At 41.3% G+C, this 22,535-nt stretch overlaps 1 protein-coding gene across 3 annotated transcripts in view; it reads right to left on the bottom strand.

Moving 5' to 3' along the window:
• The window catches only part of KITLG (KIT ligand), an 87,802-nt gene extending 66,199 nt beyond the window's left edge, over positions 1-21,603 (bottom strand). For all 3 annotated transcript variants that reach the window (XM_007165916.2, XM_007165919.2, XM_007165918.2), the window contains exon 1: positions 21,410-21,603. In XM_007165916.2, the coding sequence (XP_007165978.1) occupies positions 21,410-21,424 (15 nt within the window). In that variant the 5' untranslated portion in view covers positions 21,425-21,603. The remainder of the gene's footprint in view (positions 1-21,409) is intronic.
• Positions 21,604-22,535: the final 932 nt, after the last annotated feature.

Genomic DNA, 22,535 nt, shown 5'->3' with positions numbered 1-22,535 from the left:
GGACTCCATTGCAGTTAGCTAAAGTTGCAGGTATGACTTAGGTTTCAGCAGTCAGGCACAACTCTGCAAGATTCGATATGGAAAGAAAATCCTGGAGAAGAGAAGCTGGATGGATGCAGGGCAGGCATTTTGCTGGGTGGTAGTGAGGCAGTGAGACCCTGCCGTCAGCAGCGGTCCTGGCTGTACAGCACTTGCTGTTATGTAGCTGCTTTACAGATTGCCTTGGACTTAACTGTGTTCTGGGTTATGGGAGTGGTCTGAAATCTCAACCTGTTGTTCTAGCCCTTCCAGTGGTTTTATAACCCATTAAATAAACTTCAATATATCCCTTTATGTTTAAACTAGCTAGAGTAGATTAATTGTCTGCAACTAAACCCTAAGCACTAGGAGAGAAAAATCCAAGTTACTGAGCATTTATTTCTCATAAAGGTCAGTATAAACTTTCCTTAGGAATTTTCCATTAGTATTTCAAAATTCAAATTGTAAAATAACAATCATTTAAATTTTATCTTTAAAAGGCAGTTTTAAAAAAATGTATTTATTTATTTATGTCTGCCTTGGGTCTTTGTTGCTGCACGTGGGCTTTCTCTAGTTGCGGCGAGTGGGGGCTACTCTTCAGTGTGGTACGTGGGCTTCTCATTGCGGTGGCTTCTCTTGTTGTGGAGCACGGGCTCTAGGTGTGTGGGCTTCAGTAGTTGTGGCTTGCGGGCTCTAGAGCGCAGGCTCAGTAGTTGTGGCGCACGGGCTTAGTTGCTCTGCGGCCTGTGGGGTCTCCCTGGACCAGGGCTCAAACCCATGTCCCCTGCATTGGCAGGTGGATTCTTAACCACTGCGCCACTGGGGAAGTCCTAAAAAGGCAGTTTTTGATTGACAATCCATGAGAATGTTAATGCAATTCTACCACCTGAAGCCCAGCAAAGCATCTGCCTTTGACGTGCTCAGGACGTGTTCCTCTGATAACAATACACTTCAACTGCAGGTTCATTGCTTATGAAGAGAGGAGATGATGTTTAGAGAAGAAGAACATCAGCAAAGTAAGATGTAGATTCAAATCCTGATTCTGTCACTTACATGCTGCAACCTTCAACAAATTATGGAACCTCTTTGAGCCCCGGTTTTCTCATGGTGATAACATTTCTTTGGAATTTTGAAAAGATTAATAAATAAGACAATGTTATAGTAGACCATGACATGACTGTTAATGCTATACTGGTATACCTTGGAGATACTGAGGATTCAGTTCTAGACCACCACAATAAAGAGAATATTGCAACAAAGCAGGCAAGTCACACTAATTTTTTGGTTTCCCACTGTGTATAGAAGTTGTATTTACACTAATGCCATCATCTATTAAGTGTGCAATAGCATTACAACTTAAACAATGTACATATCTTAATTAGAAAATACTTTATTGTTAAAAAATGCTGACCATCATCTGAGCTTCAGCAAGTCATAGTAGTCACATCAAACATCACTGATCACAAATCACCATATTATAATAATGAAAAAGTTTGAAATACTGTGAAAATTTGTGATACAGAGACACAAAGTGAGCAAATGCTGGTGGAAAAGTGGTGCTGATAGACTTGGTCCAGGCAGGGTTGCCACAAACCTTCAATTTGTAAAAAAAAACAAAAAACAAAAACCACAAAACTGTAATATCTGGGAAGCACAATAAAGTGAAGTGCAATAAAACACGGTAGGCCTGTAGTTATTATTTTATCACTACTACTAATTTTTTAAATGTTGACTTTTAAATTAAAGGCTATGCTAACAGTGGATGTCACAATCCCATTTATGTTCTGCTTCCCCCATAGATTAAAGATCAGCACAGCAAGGTGATAAAAAGAGGTTGTGAAACTGACCCTTGGGCTTGGATTTGGGATCAGCTCTCCCAAAGCGGGCAGGCCCATCTCTACCTGGAGCAAAAGTGAGACTGAATTGTTTGGGCAATGGGTGAATGTTAACCTGAATAGTAGAGTTTCAAAAGTCAACTTTAGCTTCAGTAATAATCCAAGATGGCTTAAGAAAACAAAGTGTGTTTACTCAAGCACAGGGAACGGTATAGAGTGGGGGGCTGGGAGGCAGTGATTCTAGAATCAGGCTGCCCTAGCTTTAATCTCTACTCTGCCACTGACTAACCTTGTGGCCTTTGGAAAGTTATTTCATCTTTCTGGGCTTCAGCTTCCTCACCTGTATTATGGGCCTAATAATAGAACTTACTTCACAAACTTCGCACAAAGGTATATACACACTTGGTATATAGTATCTGACAGCCAGCTCACCCTCATAAATGTCCATGATGGTTAGTATCACTGCTGTCTTTTCAACCACACCTGGAACAAGCATCCCCAGTAATGTCATTTCCAAAATTGAAGCCTGGTGGTTCAAGCCACAACTCTGAGCACCATCCTTGATCCTTCCCATTTCCCCAGTTTCATATCCACTCTGTCAAGTGCTATTAGTTCTACCAGCAAAATACATCCTGAAACATTCACTTCCCTCCATCTCATCTTGTACCACTACAGCTTGTGCCGAGCTTCCCTACTCCTGCCTGGAAGACTGCAAGGACCCTCTAAATAGCCTTCTTTGCTTTCATGCTTGCTACTCACAAGATTGTGGTCTTCAGGGAATGCAAAACATCACCACCTGCTTACAGCCTCTGAATGCTTTTCCATCACATTTACGATAAAATACAAACTCCTGCTCAAGGTATACAAGGCCCTATTTAACGCAGACTTGCCCACCTCCATGATCATTCTCACCATGCCGTCTTCCCACACCATACTCCAGCTACACTGGCCTCCTTTCTGTTCCTGAAACACCGGGAATGTATTCCTGCCTTAAGCCCTTTGCACTTACTATTACAAGCTTTCTCCCTCCTGGGCTCTGAAAGAGGCAAGTCGTTCTGATCATTCAGGCTTCAGTTCAGATATCACCTTCTAGGAGAAACCTTCTCAGGTGACCTGCCTTAAGCAGCTCCAGCACTCTCAGATCAATTTTATTTCCACCGAAGCACTTTTCATCAGAAATAAGAAACTGATGATAACCCAATTCGTTTACTCTCATCACCTGTTCCTTCTGACAAGTGTGCAAATGGGGTGAGGACGAGAATTATACTATTCTTGTTCATCATTCTTATCTCTAGCACCTTGAACTGCTCAAATACTCCTACCATCAAATTATCTTTCATATGGTACAGACCATTGTGGTAGCACTCTCTAAACTGTCTGAATAGAGAATAAATTCAGGTATGTGAAATGGGGCACACATGAAGTCAGGACAGTGTGTGTTTCACTCCTTAGCAGATGGTGGCCCTATCACACAACGGAATTGCAACATTACCCACCAGCTGTGCTTGTTACCTGTCTCCTGCTGGAGTTTGAGTCCCATAAGGCAAGTACTTTCCGTCCCTCACTGTTTTGTCCAGAGTGGGTAGAGCAGTGCTGAGTACAGACAAGCCTTTCATAAATATTTGTTGAATGAATGAATGAAGGATAAACAGAAGAGTTTTGCTCATCCATTGGGCATAAACCACTGTCCTCCTTCCTATTCTTGGGTCCAATAACTGCTAAACCTTAATGATAACAAGGGTGAGTAATGTTGCAACATTCTCTTAATTATCCAAAATGTGACATTAGCTAAATGCTTCTCAGTTTGAACTTTTAAACTTTTTCTTTGCACCTTTAAATACTTCTCGAGCCCCATGAAAATGGAAAATTAGGATATAAAACCAGGGATAGACTGTAAGCGCCATGAAGAGCAGGAATAATGTGTTTTGCTCACTGCTGTAGCTTTAGCCTCTAGCACAGCGATCTGCTTGTAGTAAATGCTAAATAAACTATTTTTAATGAACAACCAGTGGAAAATGCCTTCACTGGCAGATGTGGCCAAAATGTGATAATAACCCAAAGTGCAGACCCGCCTGTAAAATCCCCAGATTCCCTTTCTAAAGGAACTAGATGAGTATCATGTGTAGTTACTTTCCTTTACTGACTCAACGGGGGCAAAACAAAACAAAACAAAACAGAAAAACAAAAAAAAAAATCCCACAGACCTGGAATACAGACACTTTCCTACAGTAAGTTCAGTGGAAGTCTCTGAGAGGTCTACAATTCTGCACTTTATTTAGAATTCAGTATAAGATGCATCTATAAATTTCTTCCTCTCTCCCAATGAGCTGCAATCCATCAAAATTTCTAAAGCAGCCATGCATAAAAAATTATTCATGGTGATTATGCACTGGGAAACACATGCAAGGAATATGATTTCACTTGGGAGCAGGCGTGTTCAGAGGTGATGACATAGGTTAAGCTTTTAAATGCTAATCTTATCTCTTCTCAAAGCACTGGATGACTCTTATCTGTCATCCCTACCAGAGAAGGCAAAAGAAAAAAAAAAAAAAGCTCACACTCACAGAACTAAATTATTTTTTTTTTACGTCATCCAGACCCATTCCTAGTTTGACTAAAGAATAAAATCAACTACCTTTGCTTCAGAGTAACACAGGCATAATATCACTGTTCCCCTCTGACAAGACTTGTTTGCAAGAAGCAGAAAGTTGCATGCCAGACTACTCAGGAGTGGACTCAAATGACACTCCCCCTCACCACCCCCCCTCCAAAATAGGCTTTATTATTGCATTTTCATGCTAATAAGCATGATTAAGTGGCAAACTCTTTTATTCCGATTTTTCACCATGACATCATGGAATTGTGCTGAGCATTCTCCATAATATCACTATGTAGGAAGAGACTCCAAACTCAGCAGAGAAAGGAAGATGTAGGACAGAAATAAGAAAGGAGAAGACTTTTTACAATGTATCAGGATGTGAGTGGTGGCATCACACAGTTTATTATTACTATTTTTTAAAAGGTTCTGAGTTAACAATCTTCAAAGTAAATGTCAACTATTTTGTGTTCTGAAATTCTTCCTCAAAGATGACCTGGGAAGATTATCAATTAAGCTTCCTTGTTTAATAAAACAAAAGAAGAATATGGAAAATGTACTTTAAACCTTCAAGTCCTAACTCTAAATAATGCTAGGGGAAAATAAAAAGGAACTTTCTCCTTGGGTCAGGAAAGAAGATGAGTGAGTATCCATTGCAAGATTATCCTTTGGGCTTTTTTCAAAGCAGCTGCTTTGCTGTGGAATCAAAAGTGGCTGGAGGAATACATGTAAACAGGAAGACTGCTTGGAAAGCAAAGAGATTCTCTCACCATATAGGAGAGAATGGGAATCTCAGGAAATGAAGACAGGGCTGTGTATCCAGCTAAATGAAATTTAAAAGATATGCTTCAGCTGCTGTATGATTCAAGTGCCAAATCTGCACAAGCCATTTTGCACATCCACTTCATTGTTTAATTTTTGTGTGTCATCTCCTCTTCTCATTTATGGTCCTTTTTGGAGATTTTGTTTGTAAATTGAGACAGGAGGTAGATTTCGCTACTTGTAATGTGATTATTATCCAAAACTTGAAAAAGTTTTATGGGTTTCAGAAATGATAACCTTTCAGTTTACACACAAAACCAAGCAGCTTACCTGATTTAAAAAACAGAAAAAAAGAAAAGGTAAAATAGGCCATGCTGTAAGGTTGCATAACTTTAACAACTTCAGAACTTTTGAAAACTTGGCGTCAAAATATTGGGTTGGCCAAAAAGTTCATTTGGGTTTTTCTGTAAGATGTTATGAAAAAACCCAAACGAACTTTTTGGCCAACCCAATAGTTTTGTGAATGTTTTAAAGTACAGAAATCTAAAAAATGTTAACTTTAGAGTACTGAATTGTAAAGCAGTTGTATCATTGCCTTGGGTCACTAAGATGATGACTTCTAATCACAGATGAAATTTGGAAACATCACTTCTTATTAAATCCTTCTCCAACTTTCTTCCTCCACACTTAAATACGTCTTTGATTTTGAGTAATGAAACATCGCTTTTGCTAAATTCCTTAATCACATCAGTCTTAAATCCACAAATATCATTTAAAATGAACCATCTAAATTTCTCATATTGTCTATTGTCTCATATTTCTTTCATCAATTTCTTGCTAGAGATTATACACATCAGAATCTAAAACTACACAACATCTTTTCCTTGTCTATTGCACTGGCTAAGCATTAACCAACACAAACTGTGTAAAGAAAATATGAAAGGAAGCTTCTTGAACGTGGGTGAGCTGGAAAGAAGAATTCATTTACTCTATTTATAACAGTCTTATTCATTATTATGTATCAAGAAAAACATCTTACCTAGGCAAAAAGAGAAGATGTCGGCAATACTAATACTAAGCAAACAGACTGGGTTTAAGACTAACTAGTTGTAAGATGCTGAGCGACTTGCACAACCTTCCTAAGCCCACATTCCTCTTCTGTAAATGGAAGGATGATATAACCACCCTCATAGGTGGAGAGAATCAGGGGAGATAAAAGTATGTAACACACTTAGCTCAGGACCTGGCACCTGGAATGAGCATCAGAATCATCATTTTCTTCATCAGCAGCAGCAGCAGTATTATGTACTAAAATCCCTTCTGGCTCTTACACCCTCTATAATCTTGAATTAGCAAGCACCATCTGGCACCTGCTATTCAACCTATTGTATTATTTCCTTAAAAATGGCCACCAACTTGCCCCACCTTCCTCTTTTTTAATCCATGGTCTCTACCCTCTTCTACACCCCCAAGTGGCCCACTTCTCTCTCCAAACAGAATTATGTTTGAACAACGTATGTTTGTGCCAGGTGGTACTGCATGCACAGTTATATGCGTTTCCTATGTATGACATCAATGCGTGATAGTAATGTTCCTCCTACCTTCCAAATCACCCTCCTTGGTGCCAACCCATGTGTCAATTAAGGTCAGCAGGCATAAAACTGTAAGTACTCAGATCCATGCTTAGAATGCTACAGTCAAAGATTCAGTCAAAGATACATCTGACGCGATTCATTAACTCATAGTTTGGTTCCAAAAATCTTTACTAAGATTTTGGTGTTGTACCACTAGCTGGGGATACCAACATGAGGCAATTTAGCCAGGCAGACAGGTAAGTAAGAAGATAATTTCATTGTATTGTTTTCAATATATGATTTTTTTTTAATGCTATAGAAGCACGGGGTAAGATCACTAAACACAAGGAAAGTGGGGGCAGGGAAGAAGGGCAAACAGACTTCAGGGAGGACTTCCGAGAAGAGGAACCATCTCAGCTAGACCAGCTGGACGATGAAGAGGGGCTATCAGGGCTTTCAGGACCAAATGCAGTGTGGAATATGTCACTATTTCACTGTACTTCGTTAAGTGATGCCAGCATGAAATTTACCACTCAGGGAGCAGTAGAGATAAGCAACAACCAATCACAGAGAATCTTGTACAGTGTGTTGAGGGTTTGGACTTTATCCTGCAGGCAAGGTAAAGTCAATGGAGGATTTTAACCAGGGTAGTCACATGGTCAGACTTCCATTAATAATCTAGATTGTGTGCATTAGAGAGAATCTTTAAAATTACAGAATTCACTCTCCATTTTTTTGGATAACAAAATGGATGCCCTCGGAGGGATGAACCCCATATCAACGCCACATAGTTGAATTTAGGATGTGGATCTCCTATACAGTCAGAAAGTGCTTGTTCTGACTTTCCTGCCTTGCCCCCCCCCGCCCAAGTGCCAGGACACACATTTTCAAGGAAAGATGCAAAACTAAGTCCCTTTATAATCCAGCTCTTCTAAGTGACTTATAAAAACCAATGATTCTGTCCCATTCTCCTTTGGGCCTTAGAAGAATGGACGTAGACTTTGTCCTTTTTCAACATTTAAAAGAGATTTTTGCTTTTTGGTTTCACTTGAGTCTTGGCTCAAATTGTTGTGTTAGATCCTACTCTAAACTGAACCCAAAGTTACTTCACACTTATCTGGGTTGATAACTTAATTTTTGAGGTAGTGATAGTCAAAGATTCAGTCAAGAAACCTCTAGAAAGAGCGTTCAGATTATACAATGTCAGAAAACAGGAGCTGTTTTCTGTCTTTCACAAGCGCTTTGAACAAGTCCATCAAAAGGAACATAACAGTTTAATGTAATGTACAAGAATGGAATGCTTGTTTACCTGAAGTAATGGACTGATAAAAGTAACGTGCGTCTGTCTTGATTGATACAAAACTTACTTGAAGATTAACCTGAACAATCAAGCCCTTAAACTCTAAATACCATCACCCACAAGAAAATAAAACCTGAATTCATAACACAAACATTCCCAAACTGTTGATCCTACACCTTTACTAAATTCAACACATGCAAAGAAAAAAAAAAAAAACAACAACAACAGCAAAAAAAAAAAAAAAACACAACCAACTTTGAATGCAAAAATGAATTTTTCTTGAAAGCAGCTAGCATTTACCTAGGTTTTCTGGGTACCTGGCATGAAATAGCCCTTCTCATGTACTGGCTCATTTAATCCTCAAAACCACGTGAGAAGTTAAACACTATTATAAATGTCATTTTAGAAATGAGAAAATCAGAATGTTAGAAGAATTAAATGATTCAAAGTCATCCAGTTTGAAGAGGTGACTCCAGATCTATGCATCTCCAAAGCTATTAATACATACTATATAAAGTAGTGTGAGGCTCATTTTGGAAGACATTAATAAACTCAAAGCTTTCATGTGTTTAGAAAGTTTGAATTTTTCATTACTCAAGGCTTAGAATAATAAGTATGACCATAGGCCTCTGAATGGAACAACACACACAATAACTGGTGACGTAGCCAAGACATGTATCAGCATTCTTGGTTACAAAGGGGGATGCTGACCCAGATCCAGACCCTTACTAATCTCAGTTCACGGTCACACAATCCAATTTCCCATAATCACCCATAATCTCTCTCTGCTTTTCAGAGACAACAGGTTTAAATAAATTATAGCCATCACACAAGTGGAGCAAACAGACACAGTACACTGATCCATACTGATCTGTTAGCTGGTAGAATCCAGTCCCTAAAGATTAGAGATACTACTTATTGAACATCAGTGCTGGGTCAGCCAATTTCTATATATTATCTCATTTAATCTTTGTATTCTTCCAACCATGTAATATTATCCTTACCACCCCATTATACATACGAGGACACTGAGAAAGAAAGTAAACAACATGCACGTGGGTCTTGGTGAATAACAGAGCTAAGGACTTAAGCCTCATTCTAACTCCAAAGTCCATGCTCCTTTGAGTGTCTACATGAGGCCAATGAGTCAAACATTTGTACAAACACAACTTAGTTCTTAATAGTATAGCAGGAAAACGTGTTGAGTCTGAAAAGTACTTTTTTATAATAGTACAATTCTGTGAGTGACAATCACAAAGCAGGTATGCAACATCCTATTTCCAGGTTAAAAAGCTACAAAGTATTATTATTCCATTTTACAGAAGAGGAAATTCAGTTTAAGAGAAGGTTAAGCAAAGTTAAATAATTTGCTTAAGATCCCTTGGCAAGCTAGAGCCAGACGTAAAACCTTGGTGCTTTTGACACAAAAGCCATGCTCTTTCCTTTCCCCCTTGACAAGTGGTTGTATTTCTGTTGATGCAGAAAATGACTTCTCCTCCCAGATAGGGAAAAGTAGATCGCTCACCAATTCATGGGAAGGACTCATGTTCTGTCCCCCCAATTCCAAGTATAGCATAGAGTTTAGGAATGTAGGCTCTAGTTCCAGACCGCCTGGTTCATAAGCCAGCTCCACCACGTATTAGCTCTGTGACCTTGGGCACAGGATAGAAAGAAGTAACTTTGCTCTAGGTAAACTATCTTGCGATTATAATTATACACATTTAGCTCTTTTTCAGTTTTTGGTTAAAGTAGGGAATGAAAACAATTATTCAGGACTAAAGTGAATTCCAAGCCTGAGGTATTTGGATAAATTGCTTGAACTTTCCCTTTCATTCTGACAATGGAGACTTTGTAATTAAAGTCACTTTCTTAAGAAAGGAGTCACCACTGTTGATAAGCTTACCATTTGTTTAATGCTGTTAGGATTTCCTAGGTGCCTGGCACTGGACTAAGGGCTTTTTGTGGATCATTTCATTTAATCTTCACAACCACCTTTGAGAAATGTACTCCTGCTCTCCCTCTTTGGCAGATGGGGAAACTGAGGCTCAGAGGATTAGCCAACCAAAGTGGGTCATCTAACTGCAGTCTATTTGGTTCATCACACCTCTGTTCTGTTGTTTCCTTCACCTGTGTTCAAATGATTTCAGGACCTTTTAGCAAACAACTTCATTTCCGCTAAACTGATAAATTACATAGTGATGCTGCCGCTAAGGGTGCTCCAACAGTCAATTGTTTCCAAAAATAGTAACATCAATGCAGAAAATGAATTTTTACTATTCATGCAGTTGGACTGACAAGGAATTACAAAGCAAAGGGCACAACTTTAATGGCTGGTAGCTTTAACAAACAGACATAAGCATAAAGACATTATTAAGTAGTTTTCTAAAAATGATCACCGCCACTTAAAATTGTGTTTGGGGCTTCCCTGGTGGCGCAGTGGTTGGGAATCTGCCTGCCAATGCAGGGGACACGGGTTCGAGCCCTGGTCTGGGAGGATCCCACATGCCGCGGAGCAACTAGGCCCGTGAGCCACAACTACTGAGCCTGCGCGTCTGGAGCCTGTGCTCCGCAACAAGAGGTCCGCGCACCGCGATGAAGAGTGGCCCCCTCTTGCCACAACTAGAGAAAGCCCTCGCACAGAAACGAAGACCCAACACACCCAAAAATAAATAAATAAATAAGTAAATTAAAAAATAAAATAAAATAAAATTGTGTTTGGAAACATCATGAAACTAGAGCAAACTGATTAAAGTAATCCCCAAAGCATCTTTTATCCCCCAAGAAGTTATTTTGCAACACAATTTTCAAATATTTAAAAACCTCCCCTCTGCCAAGAAAAGTACCATTTTATTTTGAAAGACAGCAAGGTTTCAGCAGTAATTCTTAATTCCATAAATTAAAATGGCATTTTTCCAGTTTACAAGGACCTCCCACACAACAGGTCAGCTGAGGCAGGCATTCGATGGCTAAGGAGACTGAGGTGGGAGAGGCTGGGGACCAAGCCCTGGCTCCCTGACTTGTGGGAGTGCTGCTGCTCTGCACAGCCATTTACCCTCCTGGGTGGTACTGAGGAGCTCAATCAGAAGCAACCCCTCACTCTCCCCGGGAGCCCTGCTTTGCCTGCTGTCAGCCTTCCCCTTATAGGATTAAAAAACCATCATCTTCACACGCAAATTTTTTTTTAAAACAGGCTTGAGGGGGCTTCCCTGGTGGCGCAGTGGTTGAGAGTCTGCCTGCCAATGCAGGGAACACGGGTTCGAGCCCTGGTCTGGGAGGATCCCACATGCCGCGGAGCAGCTGGGTCCGTGAGCCACAACTGCTGAGCCTGCGCGTCTGGAGCCTGTGCTCCGCAACAGGAGAGGCCGCGATAGTGAGAGGCCCGCGCACCGCGATGAAGAGTGGCCCCCCGCTCGCCGCAGCTGGAGGGGGCCCTCACACAGAGGCGAAGACCCAACACAGCTAAAAAAATAAATTAAAAAAAATAAATTCAATGTTGTAATTCTTGAATTTCTCTCTAATTAAAAAAAAAAAAAAAGAGTGGCCCCCGCTTGCAACTGGAGAAAGCCCTCGCACAGAAACGAAGACCCAACACAGCCATAAATAAATAAATAAATAAATTTAAACAAACAAAAAAAGGCTTGAGTCTTACAGATTGTATGTATATGTATATTTAAATATGGGTTCATTCCATTGACGTGGTTCAATGGAATCTAGTTTTTAGAATTAAACAGGCTTGGCTCCAAATCCAAGCTCTTCCACTTACTTGCAAATTTTTTCCCTTTTAATCTTGGGCAAGTGTTCTTAATCTCTCTGAACTTTAGTTTCCTTATTTGTTAAAAAAAAAATGATATCAATAATAATATCTGCTTCATTACTTTTTTTTTTTTTTTTTTGCTAGAATCAAATGAGATATTCCTGTGCAGTTTGTGGCCTGGCGCCTCATCTATTGCGAGTAATCAACGGATATTAACGTATTAACTAGTCTTATTACTTCATTCTTTCTCTTATTTTTTTTTTTTTGGCCATGCCCCCTGGCATGTGGGATCTTAGTTCCCGGACCAGGGATCAAACCCATGCCCTGTGCATTGGAAGTGCGGAGTCTTAGCCACCGGACTGCCGGGGAAGTCCCCTATCCTTTCTCTTCTTAAGCAGCTTGTCTTTTGGCCTATTTTGTATAACTGTTGCCTTTCATAGAAAGGGGAGAATGATAAAGGGGGTAAAATTGGAGGAAAATTTTGTTTAGTTTGCTAAGAGTGCTTGAGAGTGTTAAAGAAGGTAGATTGTGTATAAATAAGGCAGTTAAGGTATTAAGCTCTATTATTTTAATTCATTTATTCATGCAAGCCCTATAGCCAAAGGCAGGAACTGTGAACAATGAATTTATGTCTTACAGCATGTGGATTTGGTGAAAGGTTCCATGATTCGCTCTTCTTGCAGAGAAGGAACTTATTATTTACTAAGAGCAAGTCCGTGTGCCCTTACACAGCCTATCTCACTTAATCATGACATCAGTACTACCAGTAGTTATTTCTGCACCCATTTTAAAGATTGGGAAGGAGAAGTTCAGAGAGAAACACTTACTGAAAGGCACACTGCTGGTAAGCGGCCGAACCACTACTACATTTGATTCAGTCCAATGTTTTCTGTATTCTAACATGCCCACCAGTTTCACTTAGTAAATAATAGTGCACATTCACTGAAAATTAATACTGTAAATGGGGAACAAAGTAGCCTTTCTAATCATCAACCAGACACATCTGTGTATAACAGAGCCAGGATAGTAGTTAAAATTTGCCTTCTGTTAAAAAAAAAAAAAAAGAAAAATGCTTCTAGAAAAGGTTATTGGCACTTAACAACCTGAAATCAGGCATTTATTTATTCAACAACATTCCATCTGTGTTCACTGAACCTCTAGTATGAGCCACTCTGCTAGGTAACTGGAATCACAAGATTTTTGTTGCCAACTATTACAGGCAACGGTTTTTAATATCTGAATTGTGTTTGCTTTTGATTTAATGTTCCTATAAGCAGAACATGTATCTTTGAGGTTCTAAATAGGCCGCACTAATACTCTGTGGTAGTGTCAGCTAAATCTCTTTGGGTGTTAATCATGACCATAAAACACCTGGAGTTGGCAAGTTAAAGACCTTTTCCTCTTCTGTGAATTGGGGTTTAAAAAAACAGTACCTACCTGCCAGAAGAAAAGTTATTTGAATTCATCTTGGAACTGTTTTCTACTAAGTGCCATTTTGGCATGATCTTATTATCAGGGTGATTTGATTTTACAAAACAATCATGAAAGTATTTAAAATGGATACACATTTAAATGTCAAATGCTTGACACAGACTGTAGTAAATTTCATTCCTTCAAGCTGAATCATTTATGTGTGACATTTATACAGAAATGCAAACAATAAATGGTCAAATCGATAAAAGTCTATGGAATTGTTTAAGAATAAGAAAGATCCAAATTTCAAACGGGGAACTATTTTTTATGGTCCACTATTTTCTAGTACTGTTAAGATGTAGAGTACCATTATGGCCATAGTACATTATAAACAAACATGTCCTAAACTTTTGAAGTATTTTCCTGGGCAGGGGTTAAGAATTAGAAAAAACAGAACTGTTACAATTTGTTGCGTAACAATGGAAGGATTATATAAACCCTATTTTGTCGTTGGATGCTTTTCTACATAGAATTAATCTCATCCAGTACTAAAAACATTATACTAATATCCTACTTTTGATTCTTCATGAACGTTTTCTAACTACTTTATTATCCCTGCATTTTAGCAACCCCTTTGCACCACCTGGAAGCAGAAAGCACCAGTCCAGCTCCTTTACTGTGATAATTTATCTTTCTAACAAACAGTAGAATGACCTGTGTTAGTTCTCCACCTAACAGAACACATCAGAGATCTCTGGGTAGGGCCGGCTGAAGATAGCAGCTTTCTAAAATCGCCAGAGATCCAAACTAAAGTAATGACAGAGGTTTTAGTCGGTCATCAAAAATGGAAATCCCTAACGTGTTGACTATTTCAGAAGTGTCAAACTGTAGGTTTAACACAGAACCAGAAATAACGATGTGTGACTGCCGGGGTTTGTTTTGCAATCCTTGGGTTTTCTAGATCATATTAGAAACCATTTTATATGAAGCACCTCTACCCTGCCTCCCTCCTCCCATCTAAAGTTCTGCAGTGAATGTAAATTTTAACAGCCATCCATGTGGACAACGCACCCCAGGAAGGGTGCAAGGCCTTTATAAACACAACCTACTTTCTTTGCAACACTCTTCTTGGAAATCAAGGAATCTGTGTTTTCACAAGGCAGCTGTCTAGGAAGGCTTTGCAAAAGGGACCCCAAGTAAACAGTGGAAAACTCGGCACAACGGGGTTCCTCACAATAGACAACCACTATTAAGCTGTAATTTTTAGAGGCGACCTGGTTTACTACCACTCAAACACTGGCATTTAGAAGAAACAGGCCAATTACGAGATGTGATTCAGCCCTGGACTTTAGTAAAGGCACTTAAATGGAAAGGTCCTTGGCTTCAGAGATTTCAAGTCAAGGCGAAAAAGAGGCAAAAGTGCTAAGCACCCACAGGGCTTTTAAACAAAAGATGAACTTCTGCTCCTGAAAGGGCAACAGAGTATGTGTATGCAAGACAAACAACGGCCCCCTTCAGGCTGTGCTCTGTCCTCCCTGGTCTCCAGTGGGTGCACAGTATGCAGTCAGAGTACATTATACAGTGGGGATGCCCTTTCTGCAAAGGTGAAGGAGGCTGGGGCTTACTTTTTCAAGTGAGCACTGACGATGGCTTTGCTCTCGCTCTCTCGTCTTGTGCGCCCTTTTGCATGGTCACCCTAGAGAACAAAGGCATTCTTTGCAAGGCCACTGTCAGATTTTTGAGCTGCTGTCTGTGCACCAGGAACACAGAAAAGGCACCCTAACTCCCTCCTTAGAGACTACATTCTAATCAGCAGCACTCCAAGCCCCAAGGCAATAGCTACACCTGCAAAGTCAAGTGCTGAATTCCTTCATCCAGATAAATGAAAGATAGCTACTGCTGTTTTTAAGTGTCTGGATCATTGCCTCAATTCTGAACATGGTTTTAGCAGGAAGTTCACTAGATTTTGCTGGTGCTTAGAGCAGAAGAGCATTATCATCATTGTCACAGCTCTATTTTCTGCGGAATCCATGGTCTCTTGCGTGGAGGAGGGGGTTCAGACCCGCAAAAAGTCAGGGCAAGGAGAGACTGAGACTCGGCAACGTGCCATCCACAGAAACCGTCTTTCCCGGAGGCAGAAGGGCTGCTCCCTCCTTTTTCAGCCTCTGTGTCTCCAGCTGCAGACCTCTCCCCTTCACTCTTCTTCTCAGGGTTAACTCTAGGGCACAATATTACTGAGGCTCAGTGACTTGCCCAAGACTTGCCCAAGACTACGAAGACCCAGTGACTGGCCCTGGAGCCAGAGCCAAGTGCAGGGTCCGTACCTCTGATTCCCTCCACAAAAGTTCTTTCCACTACAGGATCAAATTCTCTCCATTTCTACTCCACGCACACAGCTATTGGAGACTGCAGGGGTAGAAACAATAAGCAAATATGGAGAGGCAGACATTCATTAGTTATGTAAGATGACCTCCTCTGGCTGTCTGACTTTGCCTTATGATTCTTCTTCACTCAGAGGATTTAAAGATTGGAAGAGAGAAAGTAAAGAGCCCCTTCAACTATGGATATTGCCAAAATAGCAAGTGCAAATACCATTCTTGTTATAGAGAAATATCAAGTAGCAGGTGAAAAGGCTAAAAGTACAACAGTCTAAGTTGAAATCTCCTTCATTTCTCCCCATTGGCTGCTTTATTATCATAAAACAATGGTTAAAATTTCTATTCACACCAAAGCAATGACTACGTGAATCTCAGAACCAAAGGAAGCTAAAATGCCATCTGGTTCAAACATCTATTTTACTAGTACCTTAGACATAAAGAATTTTAGAACTGGAAGGCACTTAGAAATCACCTAGTCCTACTCTCTCATTTTACAGCGGAGGAAACTGAGGTCCAGAGAGATTCAAATGCCTGCCCGAAGTCATACAACATAGTACCTGCGCTAATAAATGAACTCCATCCCCTAATAACCAAGTCAACGTGGCAGCCTAGAAAAACCAGTAAAATGTAGTCAAAAGACAAAGAGAGTTACGTAACGGACAGTCTTCCTTTAGATGACACACACTGCAATTTTAGAAAAAGATCCATGAGGCCTAATTATAAGAAAATCACCCCCTATCACCTCCATTTTTCTGGACAGAAGGAAATAGGTAGAGATGGGATAATGACAATTCTCTCCAACTCCCAGCCCCTGTAAACAGTTTTTAGCATGCCCATAATTAAGCGAAAAGGCAAAAACACCTCACCGCATCTATAAATCAGTAAGGCTATAGTCAATGGTTTTTATGAGACAAAGTCTAAACAAAATAACCCTGAAAACAGATTATAAAAGCATCCTGGTGTTCCTTCAATTTGTTTTATAAATTGTTCTGACTACACAGGTGACTAACACCAAAAAAGAGAGTCTCCTGCAGCTGCTTATGATTCATGTACTAGAAAACAAAGATAAAAGATCACTCCTGACAGATTTATATCCAAATGCCTTACCCTAATTTACGAAAGGGAACATTAAGGTAACTGAGAAAAGAAAAAAAAAAAATCTCCCAAACTTGCATAATGAAAAAAATAAAAATGTCACCACATGTTGCCCGGTAAAGACCATAAAGACACCCTGCAGACATGAACGCTTGTCCTCACTCTGAAGAGCAAGTTCAAGAACACCAAGGACAGGAAACTGACCCAGTCTCTTTAGTCTAAAATGAAATAAAATAAACCCTCAGAGTCAGACAAAGGGAACTTAGAAAGCAAGAGTACGGAAATACAGAAGTGAATCGGAGATGGTGATTATATTCCCATTTTCTATTCCAATTTTCAATTTTAACTCTCTTATTTTCACTTTTTAAGAAAAACTTTAAAGGATTTATCATCTCTCCTGCCACAGATAGCCTTTCTTTTCACATTCCTGATTTGATAGTACAAACAGGTATCAGTTTATAAGTCTGAATGCAGAGATCCAGATTTATGAAAATTTGGTCTCTGTGCTTTGATGGTTAAGCATCATTTACCTGCAAAAGCTAGTTTTTTTTTTCTGGCTTTTAAGTTAGTCGGCAGGCAATTCTCTTCTCAGGGATAATACATTCAGGCTGTAACTACAGTGAGCCACTGTGCTGGGATACAGACATATATAAAATCTCATTTAATCCTTACAGGTCTTTATAACTATTTTATAATCATCGTACAGATTGCAAAATGGAAATCCCAAGAAGTTAAACCATGTGCCTAAAGTCATTTGTCTTCCCAGTGGTAAAACAGGAATTAGAATCAAAGTCTTGAAAAGCTAGAACCTAAGATCTCTCCACTATATCTCAGGTGTTCCCTAGACATGGATGGGGAAGGGCACACGCAGTGGGGCTCGCCGGACCATGCAAGAAACCTCCAGTTTCAGACTAGCTATTTGGGGAGAATTTTTTTTTTAATGTTATTGATGGTGATGGAAAGATTTCAATAACCCTATCATTATAGAATAAATGTGATTCATAATTTGCTATCTCCAAATCAGCAGTTAGATAGAAATAAAATTTGGCGATTTTAATTGGTTTGGCTCAGGCCTTCAGACTTCCATATGGTTATTTTCCTTGTTTTATGTTACATGTAATCGATTTAGCACTTGAGTTTTAAAGTCTTGGCAGAATCTATCAATTAAAAGCTACAAAAATTAGGATTGTTCAAAGCACACATTCCAAATGGAGTGATTTTAAGGACACAATTAAAAAATGCTCCTTTCATAAATGTTAAAGTTTTCTATAAACTTGCATCCTCACCCAGATGACAAACTTCATACAGACGAAAGAGAGATATTTTCTCTGGAAAAACAAAAGCTAATAAACATCTATTTGCTTCTTCTGAGAACTAATGTGTGCCCAAAATGGCCTTTTCTACACCGTTTGCCAGATGAATTTTTCCTATCTTCATATTTCTAAAACTGACAGCAGTCGTGAAAACTCTCACAGACCATCTCAAAACTAAAATGTAAGTACAACATCAATAAACATAGCGCCAGCCCTTTTAAACTGATAGCACTTTTCTAATTGGTCTTGCAAATTAAGATGTTCAATTGTTATTTAATATACCAGTTTATCAGAGTATTACACTGAAAAAGAAATGATTATACATTGAAATAGATGTTCTTTCTAAGCCAGAGACACAATTCCCTTCAGAAAACATAAAACCACACAATATGGATAAAATACATTCAGAAATCTGAAAAATGCAAAATGCTTTCATTTCTGTAGACTTGTGACTAAACTTATTGTTAAAATTGCTCCTCATGACTACTGCCCGTGTAATTATTTCCCATATGCTAAAAGTTCATCACACGTGCTAAATAAATGAAAGAATCCTTTATCAAACCTCAAGTGGTCGTTGGTGAATTTCCACATTTATTTAGCTTGACTGAGAGTCCAGAATGCCTGATGTCCCTGTGATTCTTGGAGAGCTGCACAATTCAAGTGTATTTTTAAAATTATCATTAAATTCTCATTTTATATCTTGGGTAATGGAAGGGTACACAACTGTTTGTTTTATAACAGAACTCTGGAATTGATGCCATCTTTATAAATGATTATTTAAACTACTGAATGTTAATAGATATTCCTCCCTGGCAAGTATAACATTAGATTCAGCAGAACAATCTTATGTCTTTTTTTTTTTTTTCTTTTAGAATTACAACACTGAATTTTTTTTTTAATTTATTTATTTATTTTTAGCTGTGTTGGGTCTTCGTTTCTGTGCGAGGGCTTTCTCCAGTTGTGGCAAGTGGGGGCCACTCTTCATCGCGGTGCGCGGGCCTTTCAGTGTCGTGGCCTCTCTTTTTGCGGAGCACGGGCTCCAGCCGCGCAGGCTCAGCAGCTGTGGCTCACGGGCCTAGTTGCTCCGCGGCATGTGGGATCTTCCCAGCCCAGGGCTCGAACCCGTGTCCCCTGCATTGGCAGGCAGATTCTCAACCACTGCACCACCAGGGAAGCCCACAATCTTATGTCTTAATGTCAGATTTCCTTATACTACTCTCCATCCATACAGAGTTGCACCGGAAATTTCTTTGTAACTTTTGGATTAGAAAATTTAACAATATGAATGAGGATCTAAGCACCCCCCCCCCATTTCCACTGATTATTTCATTGATTTCATGCTATTTCCAGGGTCCCCTTTTTCAATGGCAAGAATGTGGAATTGCTAGAAGTATCTTTAAGGGAAACCTTGAAGGTCAGTAGATCCCAAGCAATGAATGCCTTCATTCACCAAGGGCACTGCCCTCCTTTGCCTTCAGTCCTTTAACAGCAGCAAGTTCCCCCAAAGGGCTTGCACTTTTACTTGGCCTGAGTAGGTCACATTTCTAAAATACTTAGCTGTCTGCAGTGTCTCTGGTCAGCAGTACTGAGTCACTAACACCAAGGAGTTTCAGGCTAGTTTGACCTCTTTCTAGTTTTCAATGGAATTATCCCATGTAATCCAATTTACATAGCCATTTAATCAAAGTGAGAAAGGAGATTACAGAGCTCACATTTGTTTTGCAAAGCAAGGGTGCAAGGATCATCAATCCTACTGACTCTCAAAGTGACTTGATAGTACATCGCCCCCCTTTGGATTGTTGGTCATTAACCTGATCTGTCTCCAGTGATCTTGTTTAAATAGGAAGGTTTAGGCTCTTTTCCTGAACTAGAAGGTAGAGGTTTCTCCACCCACATCTCACCACTACCATGCACGTGAGCAGATGCTACTATAACAAAGAATTGGTTCCCCGTCCGCCCATGCTTATTATTCCACAAAGCAGAAAGCATGTACGAATCAAGTAATTACATTAAAACTTCTCTTCTGTTGCCAGTCTTTAACATTTGCATTTCAACAGCCCACTGTGGTGATCCCAGGTGCTTTGCCTATAAACTAACCTGCTTGCAGGAGAGGAACCTGCGCTCCACTCCTCTCCTCGGTCTTGGGCAGCTGCCCTAGACTACACAAACCTTTCTGCTAGGCCATGTCCCTCCCTCCTGCCCTTTTCCACACGGGTGCAATGGGCTCGAGTCTTCCTACTCCCCTCTGAATGTGTACCCTTCCCAGGTCTAGACACCTATTTAAAATATGACACTAAGTATGTCATGAAATAAAGCATTTTCAGCACGTTCTAAACTGAAGATCTGTACAAACCTTTTCCCCACCACTTCCACCCCTTCGACACACTTCAGGAATTGCAATCTCCGACAGCACCTCTGGGGGGTGAAAGGGCAGCCTTACCCAACCCGCGGCAGATAACAGAAAAATTCCTAAGGGGAGAAGTAAGTAGAGGTAAGACCTGCAGTGGCAAAAAGAACTGTGCATGGGAGTACAGTGGCGGCCCTTTCTAAACGACAATCCAGATATATGCTGCAAGAAAAAACAACAAAAACAAAACTAATTGTACCCCTGGACGGTGCTGTACCACTGTGCTTCTGTATAAGGCACAATTTTGCAGCACTGGGAATTACCTCAATAACTACCATCAGAGGTGCCCATTAAAACACACACACACAACTTTTTCTCTTCTGTAATGGAAGAAAGTGGGTGCAATGTGGAGGTATTACCCCCTCTAGAGCTCTCTTGCCTAGAGCCGCAAACCTAGCAGACGCCGCGGGAGTCAAGTTTCCCGGGGCTGGCCGGGCAGGTTCTCCGCCCAGCCGAACGCGGCCACTAAGGAACTCTGGGTTGGCTAAGTTCCAGCGGCTGCACCCGCGTCCGCACGAGCCAGGTACCCACCCAGGGGCTGCACAAAAATCTGGGTGCGCGAGCGAGGGTGGCGCATGGGGAGCTGTTGTGTAATGTCCCCGAAATCCACGGGAAAATGCCTCCGGTGCAAAGACATGCCTTTCAGTTATCACTTAAACTCTCCGGCCAAAGAACAGATCCTTCCATCTTACAGGAATTGCCGGTCCCGACTGACAGCTCCCAACTTAAGGGCTGCAGATCCAAACTTGACACGGGCTCCCTCTCATCACTCCCACTCCTCCTCTCCCAGGCTCACCCGGGCCGGGCGGCTGGGGCTCGCACGCCACGCCCGCCTCCCCAGCGCCCTCCAGGCTCTTCCGGCAGGCACAGCCCCGAACGCCCCGGCACTTGGGGCCGGGACGCGCCGGCCTCCAGGCGCGATTTTCTTGGAGAGCCGGCGAGCTCCCGGGCGCGCCCTACTCACTTGTGTCTTCTTCATAAGGAAAGGCAGCGCTGTGATCCAGCCCAGGCAGCGGTGTGGCAACTCCGTTTAGCTGTTCTGGAGCTCCAGCATATTGCATGAGCAGCGGCTGCAGATAGTCCATGCATTGGGTAGCCCGAGCGCAACGCCCTCTCCACTGCCCGTGCTTCGCGCAGCGCTCCCAGTCCCTGCGAGAGGCGGCGAGTGAAGCCCGAGCTAGGCAACCGCCAGCACTTTTATACAGCTCCCTCCCGCCTACTCCGGACACGCCTCCTTCCCTTCCGGAGCTCCGGGGAAGCGAGACTGGGCTGGGGCACTGGAGGGAGACCCGGGAGGGCGGCCGGAGCCCCGCGAATACACCAGAGTTGGACAAATCAAGCCAAGCGCGTCCCCTCGCCGGGGGGCCCGTGTGCGCACGGCCGGGAGGCCACCAGGGCGCGGGGGCGCCGAGGGTGAAGCTGGACACCATGCAGCCGCCGCTCGCGCTGCACGCGGGTAGTGGAGAGTCCCTGCTCGGCCTCTCAGCTCCGCCGGGGCTCACCTGGCACCGCCGGGGGACGGAAGGAGTACCTCGCGCTGCTGGCGAGGGCCCAGAGCTCCCTCTTTTCTGTAGAGACGGTGCGGGAGTCACTGGGGGCCTAGCAAACAATTCGCCCCTTCCTGCTTTATGGAAATGTTTTTAAAGCTTAATTAGGATCTATATAGTTAGGCCATTGTCTTACCCTTGTTTTTTTAAACAGTTACTTTAGTGAATGAATATTTAATCATTGAAATAATTGTTGACTCAGGATTGAATACTGCTAAGGGAGATGCTGTTTCCAGAATGGTTTACTGCTGTTTCCTTAGAAATTAAGATTGAAAGAGAAGCGATAGGTTATTAAACGCGGAGATCACCAACCCAGCCAGAGTTTTGAAAACTGTACTTTTTTGCTGGAGAAGGTTTTGGAGTCGGAAAGATAATGCAACAACAATAATAGTAGATACAACCATTATATGATGCACTTAGTTACATACCAGGCGCCGCGCCGTGCTAAGTACTTTACAGAGATTATCTCGTCAAATCTTTTCAATAAATCTATTGTATAGGTCCTGTCATTTTTATTCCCAGTTTATAGTTGATGAAACAGTC

Source organism: Balaenoptera acutorostrata, chromosome 11 (genome assembly GCF_949987535.1).
Source record: "Balaenoptera acutorostrata chromosome 11, mBalAcu1.1, whole genome shotgun sequence".
Lineage (NCBI taxonomy): Eukaryota > Metazoa > Chordata > Mammalia > Artiodactyla > Balaenopteridae > Balaenoptera > Balaenoptera acutorostrata.
Note: the sequence above shows the minus strand (reverse complement) of the source record. Positions and strands in the feature narration are given on the sequence as shown.